The sequence below is a fragment of the Littorina saxatilis genome, linkage group LG9 (assembly GCF_037325665.1).
Source record: "Littorina saxatilis isolate snail1 linkage group LG9, US_GU_Lsax_2.0, whole genome shotgun sequence".
NCBI lineage: Eukaryota > Metazoa > Mollusca > Gastropoda > Littorinimorpha > Littorinidae > Littorina > Littorina saxatilis.
The window spans coordinates 6,664,714-6,692,343 of record NC_090253.1 but is presented as its reverse complement, the minus strand read 5'-3'; the positions used below and the strand labels follow the sequence as shown (position 1 = coordinate 6,692,343).

Genomic DNA, 27,630 nt, shown 5'->3' with positions numbered 1-27,630 from the left:
TTGCATTGGGTTTTGGCCAAAGTAGCATTGACACCTCGAGCTCTTGATTTGGCTAATAGCTCATTCACCCTCATCACTCACTTATCCATCTATCACAACACCACTGTTTCATGCACACACAGTCACTACCTTCCTTCTGCACGCCGCTTCGCTTCGCAACAACACTGACAACTCGCGACATTTTGGAATCCTAAATATGAAACTAAGGCATGGGTTGGTCCCGTCAATGACCTGTAGTATCCAAACTAACCAATGAAATCAACTGTTCTGGGAGTTATTTGTCGCGTATGGTAATGCAGCCGACCTCTGAACCTATGACGTGGGTTTTCGTATGGAAAATCCCCAGCGTGGTATTTTCCACTTCCAACGCTACTATTAAGGCGGTGTGAGGCGAAGCGACTCACGCACCTTACGCACGGATTCTGGCGGCGTGCTGACAACGGCATGATCAGTGAACGCTTGTATTCGGGCGGCGCGTCGCGAAAAAGTTAAACAATACGTGCAGACCAAACAGTACAACGACAAATGACATGTAGTGATGTACATGGATTTCAATGTTTGCCTAAAATAACAATACATTTAATCTCATAGATAAGCGCAGTTTTATGTAACACAATGGGTTCAAAACAGCAAATGATCTCAACACATACTTCACATAATATGTCATGAAAAAGACAACAAATACAAGTGACAAAGTAAAGTGAAAACCCCTTTTAAGAACCTACCAAGTTAGTTAGGATACACCCCCCCCCCCCCCCCCCTTTTAAGACCCTGCTTTTTAAGATTTGTTGTTCTTAATGTCTGTTAACAGACCCCTGTTTTAAGACTCCCTCTCTTTTAATACCTGATTTTCTCAGATTTTAGACAGTCTTTGACTGTTTCTACTAAACTATCATTCACTAAGGACTGCAACCATAACACACACTTCAAACACGAAGAGAGTAGCAACAATCAAACACACACCAAACACAATCGTACATCAGGAGGTGTTGCTACAGAGATCAGGAGGTGGTGCTACAGAGATCAGAGCTTGGTGCAGTCTCTGGGAGGGTCGGACCACAACCCCCTCCCCCCAGCATCTACAAAGGTGGAAACCGGCGGCTTTTCCGTGAGGTGGGTCAGCTGACAGGTGATTGGCAGGGCGCTCTCTGTTTCCACCATCGGTTTCAGACTGTTCTGAAATTTCTGAAAAAAAGAAAATGTGATTTGGATTATGCAAAGGGAAAAGAAAAGACGGAGAACATTTCTCAGCAAATACTATGTGCTGATTTACTGTAGACTTCCATACTAAGTTATGTCTCACTTAAATGATTAGTTCACTGCATACACAGACAAAGACACACACACAGAAAGAAAGACCCACACACACAGAAACACACACACACACCCACCACACACACTCAAACTCACGCACACACACACATACAGACACACACACACACTCACCCTGAAGATGTTAGGACCTTTGGCGCTATACACGGCGTGCAGCATGACCAGAGGGACACACACACACACACTCACCCTGAAGATGTTAGGACCTTTGGCGCTATACACGGCGTGCAGCATGCCCATAGGGACACACACACACACCACTACACTCACCCAGAAGATGTTAGGACCCTTGGCGCTATACACGGCGTGCAGCATGCCCAGAGGGACACACACACACACACACACACACACACACACTCACCCTGAAGATGTTAGGACCCTTGGCGCTGTACACGGCGTGCATCATGCCCAGAGGGACACACAGGACGGAGGAGAGCGCGATGAACCAGCCCAACACCTGGGCCCACACCGGGTACGTGTAGCCGGCCATCGACAGGGGGCGGTACTGGATCATGCTGAAGATGAAGATACCCTGAAACACACACACCAATCAATTAACCCTTTTGCTATCAAGATACCCTGAAACACACACACCAATCAATTAACCCTTTTGTTATCAAGATAACCTGAAACACACCCACCAATCAATTAACCCTTTCGCTATCAAGATACCCTGAAACACACCCACCAATCAATTAACCCTTTCGCTATCAAGATACCCTGAAACACACACACCAATCAATTAACCCTTTTGCTATCAAGATACCCTGAAATTCACACACCAATCAATTAAACCTTTTGCTATCAAGATACCCTGAAACACACACACACACCAATCAATTAAACCTTTTGCTATCAAGATACCCTGAAATTCACACACCAATCAATTAAACCTTTTGCTATCAAGATACCCTGAAACACACACACCAATCAATTAACCCTTTTGCTATCAAGATACCCTGAAACACACACACCAATCAATTAACCCTTTTGCTATCAAGATACCCTGAAATTCACACACCAATCAATTAAACCTTTTGCTATCAAGATACCCTGAAACACACACATCAATCAATTAACCCTTTTGCTATCAAGATACCCTGAAACACACACACCAATCAATTAACCCTTTTGCTATCAAGATACCCTGAAACACACACACCAATCAATTATACCTTTTGCTATCAAGATACCCTGAAACACACACACCAATCAATTAACCCTTTTGCTATCAAGATACCCTGAAACACACACACCAATCAATTAACCCTTTTGCTATCAAGACCAATCAATTAACATTTTTGCTATCAAGATACCCTGAAACACACACACCAATCAATTAACCCTTTTGCTATCAAGACCAATCAATTAACCCTTTTGCTATCAAGATACCCTGAAACACACACACCAATCAATTAACCCTTTTGCTATCAAGATACCCTGAAACACACACACCAATCAATTAAACCTTTTGCTATCAAGATACCCTGAAACACACACACCAATCAATTAACCCTTTAGCTATCAAGATACCCTGAAACACACACACCAATCAATTAAACCTTTTGCTATCAAGATACCCTGAAACACACACACCAATCAATTAACCCTTTTGCTATCAAGATACCCTGAAACACACACACCAATCAATTAAACCTTTTGCTATCAAGATACCCTGAAACACACACACCAATCAATTAACCCTTTTGCTATCAAGATACCCTGAAACACACACACCAATCAATTAACCCTTTTGCTATCAAGATACCCTGAAAGTCACACACCAATCAATTAACCCTTTTGCTATCAAGATACCCTGAAACACACACACCAATCAATTAACCCTTTTGCTATCAAGATACCCTGAAATTCACACACCAATCAATTAACCCTTTTGCTATCAAGATACCCTGAAACACACACACCAATCAATTAACCCTTTTGCTATCAAGATACCCTGAAACACACACACCAATCAATTAACCCAATGCCCCCTGACAAAAAATTGCAGGCAGCCTTCTTAATCCTGAGCAAAGGGAAACTACTCTGCACAACATGCACACATACAAAACAAAACAATTCATATAAAATCATAGAGTACTCACATTTATATAGAAGATGGCAGAATAACTCGAGAATACACTATAGTTTCATATGCAAGTATGTTCTGTCCACTTCCAATGTAATAAATGTTGTTTAAAAAAAAACATCCAGCAAGTGCAGTTCTTCAAAAACGTCCAACGTGTCAGCCTTACACCAATATATGTTGAAAACTCCCAGAAAAATCCTCCCGAAAGTCCTGTTGTCGAATAACAACACCCAGATTGATGTCAGACTCATCCCCTTTCACCTCTTCAAGTAGAAAACCTTCGAAAGGCGTGTCAGAATCGTCATCTGAGTTCCCCATGATCGAACACCATACTTCCAAACCTTCGTTCAACGCCATTTTGTCAGACAAAACAATCTCAAACTTTGAAAATTCACAGCTAACACACTATCGCATCGATTCAAACTCTGCAAACGCTAGAATGAAGCAGCCGGAAGGAAGTGCATTAATCACATCCGGTCGCAAGGCCTTATGGGTAAGGCTCAAAGCGAAAGTGAAAGTAGGTGACCTAGTGTTTAGCGGGCCATGCCGGGCGTTTCAGGGATTTCATAGGGCACTTCCGGCGGGCCATGCCGGGCGGTTCAGGGGGCATTGGGTTAAACCTTTCACTATTCAACGGAGGTGTCCTCTCCTTGGAGTGGCTTCACATCACAGGTACCACTGTAGTCAATAAAGGAAGAAGAAATGCAAAACATGTTTTCAGTGTATACTCACAAAGATGAGGAGCGGTGAGAGGACGTACCAGCATGCAATAAAGAACCAGTTGGCACCGCTTCCTGTCATGTCCTTGATGTCATTCGACAACCGTCTCGCACCTGCAATACAACATTTGTATATTAATATCAACATGAATTCTGATATTCCTTCCTTGCTCACATGTGTGTAAATATCAACATGAATTCTGATTATTCCTTCCTTGCTCACATGTGTGTAAATATCAACATGAATTCTGATATTCCTTCCTTGCTCACATGTGTGTAGGTACGTGCATGCATGTGAGTGTGTGTATTTGCATGTGTTTGTAAGCATGTGTGTGTGTATGTGTGAGTCTGAGTGGAGTGTGTGTTTGTCAGCTTGTGTGATGGTTCGTGCGAGTGTGATTGTAAGTGTGTGCATGTATGTACATCTGCATGCGTGCGTGCATGTCTGTGCGTGCATGCGCGCATTTTGTGTGTGCATGCATGTGTATGTGTCTGTGCATGTGTACATGTGTGTGTGTCTGTGCGTGTGTACATGTGTGTGTGTCTGTGCGTGTGTACATGTGTGTGTGTACATGTGTGTGTGCGTGCATGTATGCATGCGAGCGTGTCTGACCATAGAACCAGGTGATGGAGATGACCTCGAAGAAGGCGAGCATCATGAGGGACAGGGCGGCAGCGTAATAGTCGATCAGCGTGAAGAACCATATGCCTCCCTGTGCACACACACATCTGTCTTATTTCACAATGCACTTTATGAATAGAACAAAGTTAAGGACGAATTCAGCAGTGATTTTTCTTTCTAAAATACAATCACCTAATTCAAGGATGAACAGCGTTGATCTGCTTTATGGCTATGGCTTGACACTCCCCTATTCATCAAAGAGCTCTAGCTCTATATACTTAGAAATCCTAATACATTCACCATGAAAATATATGTGGCAAGAAGTTTTTTTTTATTTCTTAGACGTTTGCAGCTTGCATACGATGTAAATTCCAAAATGAAAAAAAACAGACAAGCACTTTCTCACAATTAATCTTCAGGATGAAAAGTATACATAAAAAACAAGAAATTCCTCCGAAGTAGGAAAAACACCCCCGTCCTTACCATTCTCACTGCCACCAACCGAGAAGGTTATTTCCCTTTGACCCTTAATATGTCCCTCTATAAGTCCTTGTAGAATCTTAATCCACCAATAACTCCCTAACCGTGTGTTTGACTGGTCCCAATTTTTGTAAGGACCGTCTCAGGAATGTATAGAACCTGTTCACCAAGTTTGGTGACGATCGGTCCGTTCATTCTTGAGATCTATATGCGAACACAAACACACAAACAAACAAACAAACAAACACATCGACCGAATCCTATACACACCCCTATACCGGGGGTGTAAAAAAGAAAAAAAGGCTTTACTGCACTGATACCACTGCACTTGGCAAGGTGAAACTCGAACCTGTGTGATGTTGGGCAGGCCACAGAGGAAGGACACGACGCAGACCACCAGGACCAGCACCTCTTTACGACGCAGGTATTTCCTGACAGCGTCCGGAAAGTGGTCCTGTATCGTCGTCACGATCACCTCCACTGACGCAAACTGCACACACGTTTTGATTGTTTTAAGAAGCTTTTGGACATCTCACTAACAACAACCTCCACGTGCTGGGCACAATTAGGACACCTCCACAATGACCTCAAAAACTGAAAAGACGATCTCTTTCTCTCTCTTTTTACATTTAGTCAAGTTTTGACTAAATGTTTTAACAATAGAGGGGGAATCGAGACGATGGTCGTGGTGTATGTGTGTGTGTCTGTCTGTGCATGTGTGTGTGAAGAGCGATTCAGACCAAACTACTGGACCGATCTCTATAAAATTTGACATGAGAGTTCCTGGGAATGATATCCCCGGACGTTTCTTTCTTTTTTTCGATAAATACCTTTGATGACGTCATATACAGCTTTTTGTAAAAGTTGAGGCGGCACTGTCACACCCTCATTTTTCAATCAAATTGATTGAAATTTTGGCCAAGCAATCTTCGACGAAGGCCGGACTTCGGTATTGCATTTCAGCTTGGTGGCTTAAAAATTAATTAATGACTTTGGTCATTAAAAATCTGACTGCGGACTTCCTGGCAGCCACTGGTCTGAGGATCTAGCACGGCCACCAACATCGAACGCAGAAGAAGAAGAAGAATTAAAAATCTGAAAATTGTAATAATTTTTTTTTTTATATAAAACGATCCAAATTTACGTTCATCTTATTCTACATCATTTCCTGATTCCAAAAACATAAAAATATGTTATATTTGGATTAAAAACAAGCTCTGAAAATTAAAAATATAAAAATTATAATAATACGAGAATTTATAACGCGCACATATCTCACCACAAGGCGACTCAAGGCGCACTCATACACATTCTTTCGCATTAACAACTCATGCACACTCATATAATAATAATAATAACACGAATATTTGTAACGCGCACATGTCTCACCAACAGGCGACCCAAGGCGCACACACATGGAGACTTAAAGTCATTAACACACACACACACACCATCAACCATTAAATATGTACAGTTATTCAGGGTGGGATGGGGGTGGGCAGTGTAGAATGCATGGATTATTTGGAAATTTATGATCAAAATTAAATTTCCAAAATCGATTTAAAAACAATTTCATCTTATTTCTTGTTGGTTCCTGATTCCAAAAACATATAGATATGATATGTTTGGATGAAAAACACGCTCAGAAAGTTAAAACAAAGAGAGGTACAGATAAGCGTGCTATGCAGCACAGCGAAACCACTACCACGCTGAACAGGCTCGTCAGTTTCACTCCGTTTTGCACAAGCGGCGGACTACGGTCATTGTGAAAAAATGCAGTGCTTCAGTTTCATTCTGTGAGTTCCACAGCTTGACTAAATGTAGTAATTTCGCCTCACGCGACTTGTTTTTTCTCCTAAAGCATGTAATTATGTTTTCTTAGCCTGTTTGAACTTGACGTTTTTGTATTACTGCTCGCAGACACATGCACACAGGTATTTGGATACAGAGAATACCCACAGAATGCTCTTGGATACAAATCTTGCAAGAAATCTTTGGTGTAAACCCATGGACTCACAACACACTATTCACTACGCTACCTGTTTCTGCCCCTACTTGGTGTAAACCCATGGACTGACAACACACTATTCACTACGCTACCTGTTTCTGCCCCTACTTGGTGTAAACCCATGGACTGACAACACACTATTCACTACGCTACCTGTTTCTGCCCCTACTTGGTGTAAACCCATGGACTCACAACACACTATTCACTACGCTACCTGTTTCTGCCCCTACTTGGTGTAAACCCATGGACTCACAACACACTATTCACTACGCTACCTGTTTCTGCCCCTACTTGGTGTAAACCCATGGACTCACAACACACTATTCACTACGCTACCTGTTTCTGCCCCTACTTGGTGTAAACCCATGGACTTACAACACACTATTCACTACGCTACCTGTTTCTGCCCCTACTTGCTGTAAACCCATGGACTTACAACACACTATTCACTACGCTGCCTGTTTCTGCCCCTACTTGGTGTAAACCCATGGACTCACAACACATTATTCACTACGCTACCTGTTTCTGCCCCTACTTGGTGTAAACCCATGGACTCACAACACACTATTCACTACGCCACCTGTTTCTGCCCCTACTTGGTGTAAACCCATGGACTCACAACACACTATTCACTACGCCACCTGTTTCTGCCCCTACTTGGTGTAAACCCATGGACTTACAACACACTATTCACTACGCCACCTGTTTCTGCCCCTACTTGGTGTAAACCCATGGACTCACAACACACTATTCACCACGCCACCTGTTTCTGCCCCTACTTGGTGTAAACCCATGGACTCACAACACACTATTCACTACGCGACCTGTTTCTGCCCCTACTTGGTGTAAACCCATGGACTTACAACACACTATTCATTACGCTACCTGTTTCTGCCCCTACTTGGTGTAAACCCATGGACTCACAACACACTATTCACTACGCTACCTGTTTCTGCCCCTACTTGGTGTAAACCCATGGACTCACAACACACTATTCACTACGCGACCTGTTTCTGCCCCTACTTGGTGTAAACCCATGGACTCACAACACACTATTCACTACGCTACCTGTTTCTGCCCCTACTTGGTGTAAACCCATGGACTGACAACACACTATTCACTACGCTACCTGTTTCTGCCCCTACTTGGTGTAAACCCATGGACTCACAACACACTATTCACTACGCCACCTGTTTCTGCCCCTACTTGGTGTAAACCCATGGACTTACAACACACTATTCACTACGCCACCTGTTTCTGCCCCTACTTGGTGTAAACCCATGGACTTACAACACACTATTCACTACGCTACCTGTTTCTGCATCTACTTGGTGTAAACCCATGGACTCACAACACACTATTCACTACGCGACCTGTTTCTGCCCCTACTTGGTGTAAACCCATGGACTTACAACACACTATTCACTACGCCACCTGTTTCTGCCCCTACTTGGTGTAAACCCATGGACTCACAACACACTATTCACTACGCTACCTGTTTCTGCCCCAACTTGGTGTAAACCCATGGACTCACAACACACTATTCACTATGCTACCTGTTTCTGCATCTACTTGGTGTAAACCCATGGACTCACAACACACTATTCACTACGCTACCTGTTTCTGCCCCAACTTGGTGTAAACCCATGGACTCACAACACACTATTCACTATGCTACCTGTTTCTGCATCTACTTGGTGTAAACCCATGGACTCACAACACACTATTCGCTACGCCACCTGTTTCTGTCCCTACTTGGTGTAAACCCATGGACTCACAACACACTATTCGCTACGCCACCTGTTTCTGTCCCTACTTGGTGTAAACCCATGGACTCACAACACACTATTCACTACGCCACCTGTTTCTGTCCCTACTTGGTGTAAACCCAAGGACTCACAACACACTATTCACTACGCTACCTGTTTCTGCCCCTACTTGGTGTAAACCCATGGACTCACAACACACTATTCACTACGCTACCTGTTTCTGCCCCTACTTGGTGTAAACCAGGATGGACTCACAACACACTATTCACTACGCTACCTGTTTCTGCCCCTACTTGGTGTAAACCAGGATGGACTCACAACACACTATTCACTACGCTACCTGTTTCTGCCCCTACTTGGTGTAAACCCATGGACTCACAACACACTATTCACTACGCTACCTGTTTTTGCCCCTACTTGGTGTAAACCCAAGGACTCACAACACACTATTCACTACGCTACCTGTTTCTGCCCCTACTTGGTGTAAACCCAAGGACTCACAACACACTATTCACTACGCCACCTGTTTCTGCATCTACTTGGTGTAAACCCATGGACTCACAACACACTATTCACTACGCTACCTGTTTCTGCCCCTACTTGGTGTAAACCCATGGACTCACAACACACTATTCACTACGCTACCTGTTTCTGCCCCAACTTGGTGTAAACCCATGGACTCACAACACACTATTCACTATGCTACCTGTTTCTGCCCCTACTTGGTGTAAACCCAAGGACTCACAACACACTAATCACTACGCTACCTGTTTCTGCCCCTACTTGGTGTAAACCCATGGACTCACAACACACTATTCACTACGCTACCTGTTTCTGCCCCTACTTGGTGTAAACCCAAGGACTCACAACACACTATTCACTACGCTACCTGTTTCTGCCCCTACTTGGTGTAAACCCAAGGACTTACAACACACTATTCACTACGCCACCTGTTTCTGCCCCTACTTGGTGTAAACCCATGGACTTACAACACACTATTCACTACGCTACCTGTTTCTGCCCCTACTTGGTGTAAACCCAAGGACTCACAACACACTATTCACTACGCTACCTGTTTCTGCCCCTACTTGGTGTAAACCCATGGACTCACAACACACTATTCACTACGCTACCTGTTTCTGCATCTACTTGGTGTAAACCCATGGACTCACAACACACTATTCACTACGCTACCTGTTTCTGCCCCTACTTGGTGTAAACCCATGGACTTACAACACACTATTCACTACGCTACCTGTTTCTGCCCCTACTTGGTGTAAACCCAAGGACTCACAACACACTATTCACTACACTACCTGTTTCTGCCCCTACTTGGTGTAAACCCATGGACTGACAACACACTATTCACTACGCTACCTGTTTCTGCCCCTACTTGGTGTAAACCCATGGACTGACAACACACTATTCACTACGCTACCTGTTTCTGCCCCTACTTGCGACCAGGGACGAGGTGCACAAAGCAAACTGGATCCCCCCCCCCCCCCCACACTTGGGTGGAAACCAGCTGCAAGGTCAGATAGGTTAAAATCAGAACAAATCCACCAATTCGACCCTGTGGCTGCGAACAAACCATTTGGGTGGTACCCAGTTTGGCTTTGGGTACCTCAGCCCCGCTAACTGACCTGTTGCTTTCACACTGATCAATGTAAATTTCATAAATATGTTAACACTAACAGAAATACATTGGAACCTCCATTTTAAGACCTCCAAAAATTGTTTAAAAAACAGGTCATAAAAAGGAGGGTGTATTTAAAATGGGGTTAAATTTACAGAGCCTATGAACAGAAAGTCTGCGAAAACAAGGTACAACAAGAAGAGCAAACGCTCGATCGAGTCACTTTCGCAGTTCTGAATATTATATGAGGCATCAGATGGACAGGAAGAAATTGCTATTCACAACACAATGAGTCACGTTCACATAAAATTTGAGCCCGGTCACTTTTATAGTTTCCGAGAAAAGCCCAACGTTAAGTTGTGTGTTGCCGAACAGAAAAGGCTAGTTATCTCCCTTGTTTTTCTGATAACGTTCGTAGTACGGCTCCACAGCGTGATCAACCTCAGCCAAGACAAATCTGCAGACCCTTGACCGTGTGCAAAACCAGGCCCTCCGACTCATCACCGGTGCAATGAAATCCACGCCCATCAAGGAAATGGAGAAGCTTACCACCATCCAACCCCTCTGTCAGAGAAGAGAAGCTAAGACTATGGTACAGGCCGAGAAGCTCAAGTGCCTACCCGACCACCCCATGAAGCACAGACTGAGCAACCTCACCAAGAACCGGCTTAAACGGAGCAGTTTTGTACACGAGAGCAAGAGACTTTCTCGACAGTACAGGGAAGTCCTTCCACAGAACACTCTACCTCTGACTCAAGAAGAAGAGGAAACCCCCAAGGCAACAGAGAAACCAGGCATCCAGATCTGCACCAGTGTTCCACATGTTACCTCAGGAGAAGATCAGAATGACACAGCTCGACAGGCACTCACCTTAGCCCTGATCGACGAACAGTACCCAAAAGAGGCGTGGATCCATGTATACACCGATGGATCAGCAACTAACGCCGTGCTCAATGGAGGTGCAGGCATTCTCATCCAGTTCCCTGGGGGACATACAGCTACATCCAGCGTTGCCACTGGCAAACACTGCACAAACTATAAAGCAGAAGCAGAAGCTCTCATGCAGGCCGCCTCCTTCGTTCAGGACTCCGCAGACCCTTGCTACCAAGTTGTCTTCCTCTCGGACGCCCTTTCAGTCCTTCAGGCCCTAGAGAACGACAAACTCCCACAGCTGGCCAAAGCATTACAGATGGTCAGACAAACCAGAAGAGTTGTCCTCCAGTGGATACCAGCACACTGTGGGATACCAGGAAATGAAAGGGCAGATGAGCTGGCAAAAGAAGGAGCCGTGGAAGACCAACCTGAAAACAGTGTCAGCTTTAGTGAGCAGAAGACAATCATCAAGGCATTGATGAGGCCAAGGACAAACAGAGATGACTACCACACAATGTCCAGAGAGCAGCAAGTCAACCTCATCAGGCTGCGTACTGGCCACAACAGGCTCAATGCTCACATGAACCGAAAGTTCAAGCTGGCGCCATCACCAACCTGTGCCTGCGGTCAAGAGGACCAAACAGCGGAACACATCTTACAGCGATGTCCCTTACTAGATGAGGAACGAAAAGAAGTGTGGCCGTCACCAACTCCCTTGCAGACCAAACTATACGGCAGTCGACAGGAGTTGGAGAAAACGACAACATTTATCACCAGTGCTGGACTGATTGTGTAACCTCTGCGAACGCCAAGAAGAAGAAGAAGAAGAAGAAGATAACGTTCGTAAAAGGCTACAGATGTAAATACTTTGATGTAAAGAATAATCCTACAAAGTTTCAATCACATCCGATGAACTTTGTCAAAGATATAAAATGTCTAATTTTTCCTTTGACGCTGACCTGTGACCTTGAAAAAGGTCAAAGGTCAACGAAACCATCGTTAAAGTGTAGAGGTCATTGGAGGTCACGACTAAACAAAATATGAGCCCAATCGCTTTGATAGTTTCCGAGAAAAGTCCAACGTTAAGGTGGTGTCTACGGACGGCCGGCCGGACAGACAGACTAACACTGACCGATTACATAGAGTCACTTTTTCTCAAGTGACTCAAAAATTGAGGGGGTTCCTCAGAACAACCTTCAAAGCCACATACCTGGCTGTCGATGCCGAGACAGACAAGCATGAAGAAGAAGAGGAAGGCGAAGAGCTGTGCGACGGGCATGGTGGTGAAGGCCTCAGGGTAGATGACAAACACCAGGCCCGGCCCTGCAACCACACACACGCTCACACGATGCACTCTCTGGGCTTTGTCACCTGGCTCACAACTTGGGATATTGTAGTGTGACTTTTTGGTGGATGTTGGCTCTATGATCTGCTTTGTGTGTGTGTGAAGGAGGGGGTGATGTGTGTGTATGTGTTGTGTGTGTGAATGCGTGCATGCATTTTCTGTGTGTGTGTACGTGTGTGTGTGTACAGTGTGTACATGTGGGTACTCGCGTGCGTGTGTGCGTGTTGTTGTGCGTTTGTATGTGTGAAAATGTGCACTTGTGTTACACACACACACACGCACACACACACACACACACACGGGCATGTTGCTTTATCTGCTGTCGCAGGTCTTGTTAATTCTGTCCCATAGAAGTGTACAGCCGTGCATTGAAGTTTGAGTAGTCAGTGTGCGTATTTAATTGACAAGCTCAACACTGGAGAAAGAAATCAATGCAGATACCTACACTTTTACCGTGAGAGTGACTAATGGTTGAGCTCTTGCTTGTCCCTGGGTAAGCTGTTACTCCCATGGCATGGAAAGTAACGTACTCCATCAATTTTAAACTCGAAAAAATCGTACCAAAGTAACTAAAGCAAGTTTTCCAAAATAAGAAATGCTTAAACATCGCAGAAAGCTAGTAGAAACGGAAACATAGGTAGCATTGCGCATAGCGGGTGTTTCAGGGATCTGCATTTGGGAGCTCAAGCGGGCGGTATCGAGCGTTCTGGGGAAAAAAGACACCAGTGACTGGATTAAGAAGTCTACACGTTTATGTACTTACCTGTTTGCAGTAGACCACACATGAATTCTATCTGCACCAGAGATGTCTGCAGTTGTATTCAAGCATATCAAAAATGAAATCCATGACGTATGAATGTACCACATGTTCTTGTTTATTTGTTGTTTGTTTGCTTGCCTGCTTGTTTGCTTATAAGCCTGTTACTGCTGCCCAAAGCTGCCTTAACTCTGTGTTTGAAAAGGATCACTTTACTCTTCTGTCTTAACCTGTTCACATCATTTTGATATAAAAACAATTTCATTGGCTACCTTACGTACCTTTTTTTTAAACAAGGTAAACATTACCCCTTCAACAATGTGGTAAATGATGAAATGAAAAACAAAATGAACATGATTCCAAAACAGCTTGGTGCTATCAACAATATCAGATACAGTGTACTAAGTACTTGTATCATGTACATTTCTGATGAAAAAGTTCAAGCCTTCAGCGCTACGGATGCAAAATGATAAAAGAACAAATGGCCTCTGAGATTCTTTCATTTCTATGTTTTTAGGCCTGTATCCTGTGCAATATAAATACAAAACAAATGATCGCACTGATAGCTCTTCTTGCACGCTACGACCAAAATGCTGACTGTAATTCGGGACGTTCAAATAAAAATGGCCCGACAAACTGTCTTCAAAGATAAAATGGGAAGCCGAAATCAACTTTTTCAAGTTTTAGCGAATAAGCTTTTTAGTCAGCTTCAGAATAGCAGCCTAAACTTATCAATTCTTTTTTCAGCTTAATAAAAAGAAAATTTTGTAAATAAGAAGCAGAGCCAACACACACAGTTTGAGGCAACAGAGACATTCGTAGATCCTATACTGAAAGGCATACATTCTGCAAATAGTGCATTGAACGGTTTTGCTCTCAAACGAAAATCAGATTGAACCTGTACTTTGTAGTTGACATCTTAAGTGTCGGAGCAAATGTTTCACGCTGTCAGCGTGCGCTTTGCAGTATTGCTGATCCAGCCACAGCTCACTGTGCTAATAAAGACAATGGGCTGAACGGAAGACAATAACGTAAAAAAGATAGTGTATGGCCCTATAAAATGCAACAGGCTGTTTGGCTGTATCAGATATCGCAATCATGCCACGACTTGATGAAGGAGAGAGACAGCAAGCGATTGGGATGCTTAGAGCTGGCCAAAGCATTGAACGTGATGAACACTGAACGTTTTCCGAAATCATTGCGCTTGGACTCGGTCACTTTTTTTGAAAAATTGTCATTTCATGATGTTCTATTCAAAATCAATAAAGCGAAGGTTTATAAACACTAAAACGGCCAATAAATAAAATATTCAAACATTGAAAACATTCACCACTGAGTTGATTTTTTGTGATTTTTTAAAGTTCAGTTTGCGGAATTTATGCCTCTCGGTATATATGAAGCTAAAGCCAGCGTTCTCCTGTATGTCCAAATAGCATTACTTTCAAAATCCGGTTATTGGTACATGTATTGTGAAAGTCCCCTTTTTAGCCCACCAGTCTCAAGACCGTGATCCCTGCTTTTAAGCCTCATTTTTTTGTTTTTTGTGTGCATGTCTGTAATGTACGTCCATTTTAAGGCTCAGATATTTTAAGGTCTGAAAAAGGGCGGTTCCACTGTTGGTCGGGGGGGGGGGGGGGGGGGGGGTGAAGCAGAGACGGTGTGAAGCGTCAAAGAAAAGAAAACGTTGAATAAGGTAGAAGTGAACGACAGGCAGAAAAGAGTGCCAGTATGCAAGCTGCAAGATCTTTTTTTCCCTGAACATTGTGTCAAGCTTGATGGTCTTATCCAGGAGAGCAAAAAGCTAAAAAAAAAACCACACACAATCAAATAAAACAAGAAGAGCAAACGCTCGATCGAGTCACTTTCGCAGTTCTGAATATTATATGAGGCATCAGATGGACAGGAAGAAATTGCTATTCACAACACAATGCATACCTGAAGCATACCTGTGACCTTGAAAAAGGTCAAAGGTCACCAAAGCAGACGTCAAAGTGTAGAGGTCACTGGGAGTCACGTTCACATAAAATTTGAGCCCGGTCACTTTTATAGTTTCCGAGAAAAGCCCAACGTTAAGTTGTGTGTTGCCGAACAGAAAAGGCTAGTTATCTCCCTTGTTTTTCTGATAACGTTCGTAAAAGGCTACAGATGTAAATACTTTGATGTAAAGAATAATCCTACAAAGTTTCAATCACATCCGATGAACTTTGTCAAAGATATAAAATGTCTAATTTTTCCTTTGACGCTGACCTGTGACCTTGAAAAAGGTCAAAGGTCAACGAAACCATCGTTAAAGTGTAGAGGTCATTGGAGGTCACGACTAAACAAAATATGAGCCCGATCGCTTTGATAGTTTCCGAGAAAAGTCCAACGTTAAGGTGGTGTCTACGGACGGCCGGCCGGACGGCCGGCCGGACGGCCGGCCGGCCGGACAGACTAACACTGACCGATTACATAGAGTCACATTTTCTCAAGTGACTCAAAAATTATCAGATTTTTTAAATTTTTAAAATGAAGCTTTAAAGGTACTGTTCTTCTTCCGCAAGCAATCGTGTACATGATATTAAATGTGTCCAGGATTCTACACGTGATAAGAGCTTCCTTCCACTGGGACACATTCCAAAATTCAACAGCCTGCTTGCTTCCTGTGCGGACCGGCGCTGTGGCGGGGTGGTAAGACGTCGGCCTCCTAATCGGGAGGTCGTGAGTTCGAATCCCGGTCGCTGCCGCCTGGTGGGTTAAGAGTGGCGATTTTTCCGATCTCCCAGGTCAACTTATGTGCAGACCTGCTATAGTGACTTAATCCCCTTCGTGTGTACACGCAAGCACAACACCAAGTGCGCATGTCAGAGTTCGGTGGGTTATAGAAACACGAAAATACCCAGCATGCCTCCCCCGAAATCGGCGTGTGCTGCCTGAATGGCGGGGTAAAAACGGTCATACACGTAAAAAATCCACTCGTGCTAAAAACAGGGGTGAACGTGGGGGTCTAAGCCCATGAACGAAGAAGAAGAAGCTTCCTGTGCGGAGTAGGAATGAATGTTGCAGATTATGAAATTAATTCAGCAAAAAACTGGCCACTCCACACAGACAGAAAGCAGACTTTTGTTGTATGTGGTCACGTGCAAAGGTGCTCTCATCACATGAAAAAAAAGCCTGCATAGTTTTGATGTTCGATATACAACCACTAATGCACGACAAGGACCCGAACTTTAGAAAGTTACAATATAATTCATTAATGGATTACTACCCAAAGCTCAATATTCTCCCCAAATCTACATGTTAGCATTAATGATTCTCTCTCTCTCTCTCTCTGTCTCTGTCTCTGTCTCTCTCTGTCTCTCTCTGTCTCTCTCTCTCTCTCTCTCTCTCTCTCTCTCTCTCTCTCTCTCTCTTACAAAACTGCCTGCTAACACCCATCAACATGAATGTATTATATCATTGTCAGTTTTACTCACTCATTTTACTTCTAAACTTCTGTACTAAAAACTCATTTACTTGTACAGTCAAACCTGTCTACAACCACCACAAGAGAGGGCCCCAAAGGGTTTAAAATCGTGATCGTGATTGGCGTTTTTTGACCTTTCTGTGACCGTGATTGCCGAAATTTCCATTTCTGTGATCGTGATGGGACTTTGCCCGTGATCCGTGATGACAAAAAAATCAAGTCTCGTGATCGTGATCGTCATTTGTTTTCGTGATCGTGATGGGCATTATTGCAAAGCATTTTATTTTCAACGTACATTTTTCACAGCTGTATCACTCTATGATCCTCTATTCGTCAAGGTGTTTGTGATCGTGAAAACAAAAATCAAGGTAACTGTGATCGTGAAAGCTAAAATTTCCCTTCCCGTGATCGTGATGATACCCCCCCCCCCCCCCTTTGGGGCCCTCACAAGAGGGACTGACCAAAAGGGGTCATTATCAGATAGGTGGTCGCTGTGGAAGGTGAATCATATAGAAGTAAAACTCATCGGGATCCATTGTTCTGGACAGGTGGTCGCTTTCGAGAGGTGGTCGCTACGGCATGTTCAACTGAATTATTTCACACCTTATCAAACATTTTTACCACAATTGATTATCTCCACAACTACCCCAAATTCATTTGCGACTTAACTCATTTGCGACTTCCCACATTCATTATATAAAAGCTTCCATTTATCATTTTACATCATATTTGCAATGAAATCTTATATCTACAGTCATTGAGTTTTTTCATCTATTCATTCCATTTTTGCACCACCGTAACTTCGCTCGATGAAGTGAGTTCTTCTTCTCGCCTTGTTGATTGGTCGAACACCAACACGCACCCCTAATAAACCCGGTCAGATTGAGCTTAACAACAATGACATAACAAATTATGCAATAAAAAACAACAACAAACAAATCTAACCGCCGTGAGCAGTGAGGTCACGCGAGCGAGTCCAAGCCAAAAGATGCTGGAAGAAAAGGAGGAGAGGGGAGGAGAGAGGAGAGGGGAGGGGAGGCATTGTTGACCCGTGTGGTTTGATTAAAGTGATCAAATTCCTTTCAGAAATAACAACTACAGTCATGACAGAATACAAGATGCATGTTACCATGTATTATTTTATTTTATTCAGTAAGAAACCAAGAATAAGCCAAATGTTTGTTTTCCCTGAAAAAATACCTTGTTTACCTTTAGGTTATTTAACTTATGAAACCACTGAACACAAATGTTGCACCAACATTCTCTTCATTACATTCTCATGGGTGAAACCTAAACAAAATAAATTGACTGAAAATTCTGAGGCAGGGGTCCAGAGGCCGCTCAGGCCCTGGCGGGGTACAGGGGCAGCGCCCCGTTGGGGGGTCCCAGCTGAAAACAAATTTTGACATTTTATAGGTGATTTTATGGCCTCTCCTAGGCTCTAAAAAAAAAAAAGTGACACTTTAATGCCTGTCAAAAACCTAAGAGATGTGATCAGCCTTAAAAAAACATAAAATCTTGGATTTTTATTTTTAGTCCATTCACACTAGTAGTACTAGAGGTCCATTCCAACATATTCTGCTTAAAAGAGTGTCAGAAAGGTAAAGATAGACTGTGCTGAAGCAAGCAGAGAAATGAGTAATAAGTAACAGCAGATCCTATCAAGTCGATGAGCCACAAAAACAACGCCCTTGTCCAAAACCAACAATTTCACCAAACAAGTCACACGATCATGCGCTTATAACACATAACGATACACGCTCAAAGACAAACAACAGAAAATGACAAAACTGATAACACATGAAAAACAGCAGCCATATATCATATATACAACATGAACACCTGAAGTTCATGTCGTGTTTATTTGATGACTAACCTGAAAACTACACCAAAGATACGCATTGAAGTTGAACCGAAGATCCAAAGATACGGAGCACAGCCCAATGAAAGAAAGAATGAAATAGTCGACGTAAACTTAGACTTTATCACGAAGTCGGTACACCGGCGGAAGGTATCGTCCACTGGACTATACTACTATCACAGAAAGTAGTCTTTCTGTGATAGTAGTAGTCCAGTGGACGATACCTTCCGCCTGTGGTCGGTACAGCTTTTTTGTGGTGTTTGCTTCTTGCGCGTGCATATTCTTCCCGATAATTCCATAATCTCTCACTTTGGAGCAGATGGCACACAAATGTCACGGTGTATCAAGATTCTGAAGCCACTTCCGAAAACACTCTACGGCTTACGCGCGTTTGTTCGGTTGGTCAGCACCGATTAACTCTGTTGAAGCGTTAAAACTGAAAACGGGTATATTCTATGCTTTAATCATTTCATCACTTCATCGGCCCGTCAAAATACGGAAAAAAAGCGGCTTCCTTTGGAAATAGAGCCTTTTATTTGCTGTCAGAGAAATGAAGCGACCCGAAAGTCAGACTCCTGCGAAGTTTTTAACAACAAGACGCGGGCTGTATTCTTACACAAAAGAGTACTTCCGTTCAAACCAAAAGCTGAAACCGAATCGCGTCAGCAGTTCAAATGAGTTTCGCGAACATCGCTGCAAGTAAAGTGATTTCAAAATAAATTTTTTGGGTCAAAATTTCGGACTGACAGAATTTTCGTCACAACATTTTTACAATTGACGGAAATCCGTCAATTGACGGGCTAGTTTCACCCATGCATTCTTGCAGTTAGAAAACAAACGACTTCAGTTTTCATAGGATTGGAGAAAACACCCAATGGCAAGCCATTATAATAACTCATTCATTCATTCAAACAGTCCTCAAATATCACACTGACTGATTATTTTATTAGTAGTAGTATACCTGCTTCGATTTCTGATTTTTTTGTTAACTGACAGCAACATTTCACTTTGATCAACCACTGGTCAATAGCCCCTGGGGATGACAAAGGTCCTGTACGGAATTGGTCAACTCGCGCGACCCCTTCTCACCTTCCTTGACCACGTCGGCCACGTCTTTGCCTTGACCGAGCGCCAGGTAGCCCAGAATGGAGAAAATGGCGAACCCGGCCAGCAGACAGGTGACGGCGTCCACTACCGCCAGGGCTAACACATCTCTGGAAAGGATCATTGCACAGCGCGTTGGGGGGCAAGCAATCCTCGTAGTCATACTTAGTGTAACCGTTAAACTATGCCGTCTCAATTATCTACAGCAGCGTTAACGTATACTTTGATACACATAACTACCGCCAGGGCTAACACTTCTCTGGAAAGGAGTGTACAGCCCGTTGGGGGGCAAACAATCCTCGTAGCGATACTTAGTGTAACTGCTGTACTGTTAAACTATATGTGTTCTCAATTAGCTGTAGTTACAGCAGTGTTCAAGTACATTTGTGACCCTCCACCACGGAATGAGTCGCATGTCACCTTTGCATGATTTTCATATTTTTACATTTTCCTAAAGAGTTTTTTATGCTCTATCCAGTGGTGAAAACCGTTTTAGAAAAGAGCGAAAACTGTTTGAGTTATAAGCCTGTGACTAAGGTGACCCTCACACTGTTACCAGACACTCCCCGGACTTATATTAAGCCTAGCGCAGAACCGCGCAAGGTGACATGCGACTCATTTCGTGGTGGAGGGTCACATTTGTCCTTAAAATCTGAGCTAGTAGTACTGTATATGTCTTTAAACACCTGAGCTAGCCACAGCTGCTGAAGCGAACGAGCACAGTGTATTGTCCTAGACATCTGAGCTAGTCATATTTGTGTTCAAACACCTGAGCTAGTAATACTTGTGTTCAAACACCTGAGCTAGTAATACTTGTGTTCAAACACCTGAGCTAGTAATACTTGTGTTCAAACATCTGAGCTAGTAATACTTGTGTTCAAACATCTGAGCTAGTAATACTTGTGTTCAAACACCTGAGCTAGTAATACTTGTGTTCAAACATCTGAGCTAGTAATATTTGTGTTCAAACACCTGAGCTAGTAATATTTGTGTTCAAACACCTGAGCTAGTAATATTTGTGTTCAAACACCTGAGCTAGTAATACTTGTGTTCAAACATCTGAGCTAGTAATATTTGTGTTCAAACACCTGAGCTAGTAATACTTGTGTTCAAACAAGCTAGTAATACTTGTGTTCAAACACCTGAGCTAGTAATACTTGTGTTCAAACACCTGAGCTAGTAATATTTGTGTTCAAACACCTGAGCTAGTAATATTTGTGTTCAAACATCTGAGCTAGTAATACTTGTGTTCAAACACCTGAGCTAGTAATATTTGTGTTCAAACACCTGAGCTATCTAAAATGAAATGGCTGTAGTAGTCTAAAAGTAAACATCTTTGAACACCTGAGTAAGCTACAAAAGTACTGCAGCATAACAGTAGATGCCCCAAAACACCTGAACTAGCTACAATTATTGCAGGGTAATAGTGTAAGGTCTTTAACACCTAAACTTAAGTAGTATAAAAGTTTATGTCCTTAAAACACTGGAGCTGCTAAACCCCAGCTGAGGAAGCACAGAATCTAGTATCCTTCTTTTAACACCTGAGCTAGCTACACAATCTGAAATGAAATGACTAATTTAAAAGTATACATCAGTAAACACCTGCACTATAGCTCCTATTACAGCAGCAAAAAAGTACAAACTGCGGCTTAACAGTACACATTCTTTGAATACCTGAACTACCCAGTGCTAAGAAATCTCTGGAGACCATTGGCAAGATCAAAGAGCGTGTTGGGGAGATAAGGACAAACCACTTGAGACGCCAGCATTTCACAGCAGTTTAAAAGTAATTACATCCTCCTTGTGATGATCTGAGTCAATCTTAGCAAAGGAGAACGCCTGCTAGGTTCCTCTCTCGCAAATAGTTGGGATGAAGAACTGGGAGTTTGGGTAGAGGCTCGGGCTTTCAAATCTATATCTGGATTTAAGTTGCATAAAACATTTGTCAAAATGTAAAGTCATGTGGTTATTAGGTAAGAAATATTTCAAGACACATTTAATACTTTTGGCTGGAGAAATATGAAAGATTCTGGGTATTTATTTATCTGAGTCTATTCATTACAACAAAAGAAAAAGATCCTCGTGGTTGCAATAAACCAATAACAAAGGAATTAAAAAATGTATTTACACATAAAATGCCAAAATGAGATGTGCATTCACCTACACTAACACAGCGATGCATCGTTATCTCTTGCTGGATGCTCCATAGACTTGTTGACCAAAGATAAAAAAGCAACTCACCAAACATTTAAAATAAACAAAAAATTGTCCTTCTACTTTGAGCACATTACTTATTAGGCCCAGGTTTGGATAAATCAGCAAAAGCAAACTGTACTGTACTTGTTTCCATTCAGAGGATTATTACACAGCACTGTCAAAGCTATTTAAACATAACAAACATAACAGGTTACAGAAAAAAAAAGTAACAACATTCATCATCTCATCAGCATTTTGATACTGTCTGAAGTAAAGAAATCCTAATTACAAAGACTTTGAATGGCTCCACCGGCGGGAAAAATCACACACAAGAAATCTAATGAAAGAAAATGAATGCACTAAAAGGGAATCCTATCAACGGTCCACAACAGTAGCTTCATTAGCCTCCACCAGGCCCTAATCCTGAGAATAAAAAAACGGATAGAAAAAAGACAAGTTTATTGTGCACCATGTTATTTCCTGCCTTGTATGATTCATGAAGCCTTTTTCAGACCTTTGATTTTAACAGGGTTTTTTTTGAACGGATGATCCTCCCCACTTAGGCGTATGGCCTTCACCTTGGCCCAGTGAATTATGCCAGGTCACGGGATCTTCCGAGTCGTGAATACACTTAATAACACGTTTGACAAACGGGATAACTGAGACTAATAATGGCGGCACAGTCCCAAATCCTGCTGCAAGTCGTGAACACTGGTATTTTTAACAAATCTGACTTAACTGACATAGCATTAAACAAAAAAAGCAAAACAACGATAGCCTCTGATACGTAGCACAGACAATCCATTAGAAAGCATCAGCACACTGCTCACTCTGTTAAAGAGAACCTGCAAGAGATACACACAGCTGAGCAGAGATGATACGACTTGTCCTGCCACAGACACCCAGCTTACAGTCGTCTCCAAAGACACCCAGCTTACAGTCGTCTCCACAGACACCCAGCTTACAGTCGTCTCCAGACACCCAGCTTACAGTCGTCTCCACAGACACCCAGCTTACAGTCGTCTCCAAAGACACCCAGCTTACAGTCGTCTCCAAAGACACCCAGCTTACAGTCGTCTCCACAGACACCCAGCTTACAGTCGTCTCCAAAGTCAGTACAGTGGAACCCCCCTTTTAAGACCTCCAAAAATCTGAGAAAATCAGGTCTTAAAATGGAGGTAGTCTTAAAATGGGGGTAGTCTTAAAATGGGGGTAAATTTACAAACGTCATGAGTAAAGTAATGAAAATGAAAATAAAATGAAGAGAAAATCTCAGAAAACTTGGTCTTCAAAGACAGGGAGTTTAAAAAAAAAATTTTTTTAAAGGGAGGTTCACTGTACGAGATGCCTGTTAGAAACACAGCTAAAAAGATATGACAGAAAAAGCGTTTGAGGCGGAACAAAACAAAACGAGAAAAGAAGGTGGTCTTGCACATCAAGGCTTCAGTCTGTCAGTCTGAAAACCACACCAAGGCAAACACACAAAAACTAAGTGAATAAGAAAGTGATGAATAAAAATAAAATGCATAGAAGAGCGATGTTACAGTGAAGCTGACCTGAGGATTTTGTTGTTGTACTTGTTGTAGCTCGACATGGTGATCAGGCCGCCAAACGCCACGCCCAGAGAGTTGAAGTTCTGTGCGGCAGCGTTCACCCATACCTGTTGAAAAAAAGTTAATGTACCATCTTTTCTTTGTTTGGCTGATTGCTCGGTCGGTTGATTATTTGTTTGCAACTCTGACATGGATCACAGGATCTCGTTCCTATGTATTTTGTCTTGTGCTTGTGTGTACGACACGCAGGGGGATAAGGCACTAACTGGTCTGCACACAATTTGACCATGGAGAACGGAAAATCTTTACCCTTGACCTACCAGGCACAAACGGGCTCTTCTATTGGCCAGTGCCTCACACTCGACACCCACCAGACCTGTTTACCCCAAAACTTGACAAGAGTAATGATCAAGTCAAGAAATAGCACTCTGATGACCGAAATAGTAACCCAGTGGTTACAAAAAGCGCCAACATTAGCAACACAAACCTACTTTGAAGCACATTTGAAAATCGTAGTCTGGACTCAAATGGAGTATTTTTTTCCCCAAATCCCCCCCAAAATAGTCATAAATTACTCCAAAATAGAAAGGGTAAACAGGTCCGACCCACCACCACACAACCCCATTATGTCCTCTCGAGCTCCCATATAGGCATATCCCGGAAACACCCGCTACACACAATGATACAGACCCGTTTACCCACACTTTGACTTTGGTGTACTTTTCACTGAGATACAGCGTATTTTCAAACTATTGAGCGTATTTTGCAACTCACAAGAAACATTAATGAGCTATTGCTTCACGGGCAGCAATAACATTGTCCGTTTCCAGAAGTGGAACTTTCAGGTGTTTCACTGCTTTTCGCTTCACTTCAACGTTCTGGACTCGACGACAACAATGGCAGCAGATAAAATCTCGTCATATCACGTCTCACGCATTGACCAATCGGCAAAGCTGGATTGTATCCACTGGGCTTATCGCGAGAACAGGTTTGGCAACCTACTTTCGATTTCTTCTTCTCCTTCGTCTATTTAGTGATCACGATCCAACTTGATTTGTTTTACGTTCGTCGTATTTTTTTCTCTCCAAGCGTATTGGTCGTATTCTTGGCAACTTTGCGTACAAAATACGGCGAAATCGTATGGGTAAACAGGTCTGATGATACCTACAGCGCTTATCGGTTTCTATTTCTACTGGCATCCTGCAATGCTTGAGCATTTACAATTTCGGAAATCTCACAGTACAGTGGAAACTCCCTTTTACGACCTACAAAAATCTCAGAAAATCAGGCCTTAAAATGGAGGGAGTCTTAAAATGGAGGGAGTCTTAAAATGGAGGGAGTCTTAAAATGGAGGGAGTCTTAAAATGGAGGGAGCCTTAAAATGGAGGGGTCTTAAAATGGAGGGAGCCTTAAAATGGAGGAGTCTTAAAATGGAGGAGTCTTAAAATAGAGGGAGTCTTAAAATGGAGGGAGCATTAAAATGGGGGGGTCTTAAAATGGAGGGAGCCTTAAAATGGAGGAGTCTTAAAATGGAGGAGTCTTAAAATGGAGGGAGTCTTAAAATGGAGGAGTCTTAAAATGGAGGGAGTCTTAAAATGGAGGGAGTCTTAAAATGGAGGAGTCTTAAAATGGAGGGAGTCTTAAAATGGAGGAAGTCTTAAAATGGAGGGAGTCTTAAAATGGAGGAGTCTTAAAATGGAGGGAGTCTTAAAATGGAGGTAAATGTACAGAACATCCGAGAAAGAAGGGTCTTAAAAAGTGAGGAAGTCTTAACACTTTCTACCCCACCTATGTTGACCAAGTTTTTTTTTTAGCCGAGACCAGCTTTGCTGCAGCAGGTCACTCAGAATTGTAGTAACTGTGTAGAAGCTGTGTATCAACACGCTGGAATGAAGGCGTTAGATCGACGTTACAGGAAGCGACTGAAGTGACTGTGTGTACGGATATATCCGTACCAGGTCAAATAGAGTCATGATTGGGTACGGATATATCCGTACCAGGTCAAATAGAGTCATGATTGGGTACGGATATATCCGTACCAGGTCAAATAGAGTCATGATTGGGTACGGATATATCCGTACCTGGGAGACAATGAGTTAAAAGGGGGTTTCACTGTAGTTTCCTTGCTTCGATTTGTTTGTGTAAAATTGACAGAGTTAGTTTCCACGCCATGGGAGTAAATATAGGCTACCAGCGTACCCTGGCGTCCAGCAGCAGTTCCCACTTGGGCTGGATGAAGTACTTGATGCCGTCCATGGAGCCCGGCAATGTCAAGCCGCGCACCAACAGGATCAGCAACACCAGGTAGGGGAAGGTGGCTGTGAAATACACCACCTGTAACACACACCAACAGGATCAGCAACACCAGGTAGGGGAAGGTGGTTGTGAAATACACCACCTGTAACACACACCAACAGGATCAGCAACACCAGGTAGGGGAAGGTGGTTGTGAAATACACCACCTGAAAAGTATGAATCACAATAGAGATAAAACACTCAGTTCGGTCATAATCTATATATTTCACACACACACATACTACACTCATGCAACAAACTTGATCAGCACCTAAAAAAAATAAAGCACCATCTTCATAAAACAAACACAGACACACAGACACTGCATTTATGCTGAAAACTAACTTGACCAGCAGCACAAAATACCTCTCTCTCTGTGTCTTGTCTGTCTGTCTCTCAAACTCTGTCTGTCTGTCTGTCTGTCTGTCTCAAACACACACACACACACACACGATTCTTACCTTGCCAGTGGACTTGGGACCTTTCCAGATACAGAAGTAGATAATGATCCAGCTGAGGAGCAGGATGCCGAACAGTTCCCACCGCACCCCCCCCTGCTCCTCAATGCCCGACGTTCGCTGCAACACGCGCTCCCTGGCAAACAAACAACATTCACACAGTCAACCCTGCGTCCTGGCGACCACCTCTGTATAACAACCACCTCTGTATAACAACCACCTGCCCATTACAACCATACCAAAGGTTCCCAGACAACGTTTTTTCTTCATAATTCACCTATGCATAGTGACCACCTGTCTGTAACGAACACTTTTAGTCAGCCCCTTGGGTGATTGTAAAGATAGGCTCAACCGTATCATTAAAAGGCCTTTATTTGTCACACTTCTGATCGCTAATAACTTGGGTGCCTGAAATGTGGCATCACATACGCCATAAAGATGGCATATCTTTGTTGCAAGTTTCTAGCTAATCGTTACGCAAGTGTCGGAGTTACAAGCAATTAAGCGCTCTCAAACACTTCAGCCTTCATTTATAGTTCGGGCGTTGCATTCATGAAGAATCCCCGCTGGTACACCAACTCACAGGTAGAAGTCCTCGGTGGGTGAGCGCGAGTCGTTGGAGCGCAGGATGGTGCTGTTGGTGTCGTTGACCCAGCAGTGGGGGGAGGTCCAGTCGTGAGAACAGCCTTCCCAGGGCAGGCTGGACTGGAAGGAGCTGAACATGTAGTAGAACGACCAGGTGATGATGATCACGTAGTACGTCGTGAACAGGAACGAGATAACCACTGTCGCCATACCAGCACCTAACAAATAAAATAAAATTAAATTAAATCAATTATCATTTAAGAGGGTTGTGGCATATACATGCAAACAAACTCTTTTCCCTGGAAGATTTTTCAGAACTTACACGTCACGCTATACTTTCTAGAGTGACGTCTTATTGCTTTGATGTCAAGTATTCATGAGGCTTTGGAAGAGATGGAGGTTGTGGCATAAGCATACAAAACTTTTTCAGCTAGTCCTCACCCAGAGAGCGACTGCTCTAATCACATATAAACATTCTCATTGGAAATAAAAGTGGAAGACAT

General features: G+C 43.0%; 1 protein-coding gene and 1 long non-coding RNA gene across 2 annotated transcripts in view; both read right to left on the bottom strand.

The window, feature by feature from the left end:
* The window catches only part of LOC138975188 (uncharacterized), a 214,262-nt gene that overhangs the window by 67,692 nt on the left and 118,940 nt on the right, over positions 1-27,630 (bottom strand). The gene's annotated exons all lie outside the window — the stretch shown is intronic.
* LOC138975157 (sodium- and chloride-dependent GABA transporter ine-like) overlaps positions 757-27,630 on the bottom strand; it is a 38,101-nt gene continuing 11,227 nt past the window's right edge. Inside the window, exons 3-13 of the mRNA XM_070347822.1 lie at positions 27,126-27,345; positions 26,546-26,678; positions 25,989-26,123; positions 23,793-23,896; positions 20,026-20,150; positions 12,739-12,851; positions 5,592-5,732; positions 4,754-4,853; positions 4,154-4,254; positions 1,694-1,864; positions 757-1,185 (exon numbers count right to left, since the gene is read on the bottom strand). Coding sequence (XP_070203923.1) covers positions 1,024-1,185; positions 1,694-1,864; positions 4,154-4,254; positions 4,754-4,853; positions 5,592-5,732; positions 12,739-12,851; positions 20,026-20,150; positions 23,793-23,896; positions 25,989-26,123; positions 26,546-26,678; positions 27,126-27,345 — 1,505 coding nt within the window. The 3' untranslated portion in view covers positions 757-1,023. The remainder of the gene's footprint in view (positions 1,186-1,693; positions 1,865-4,153; positions 4,255-4,753; positions 4,854-5,591; positions 5,733-12,738; positions 12,852-20,025; positions 20,151-23,792; positions 23,897-25,988; positions 26,124-26,545; positions 26,679-27,125; positions 27,346-27,630) is intronic.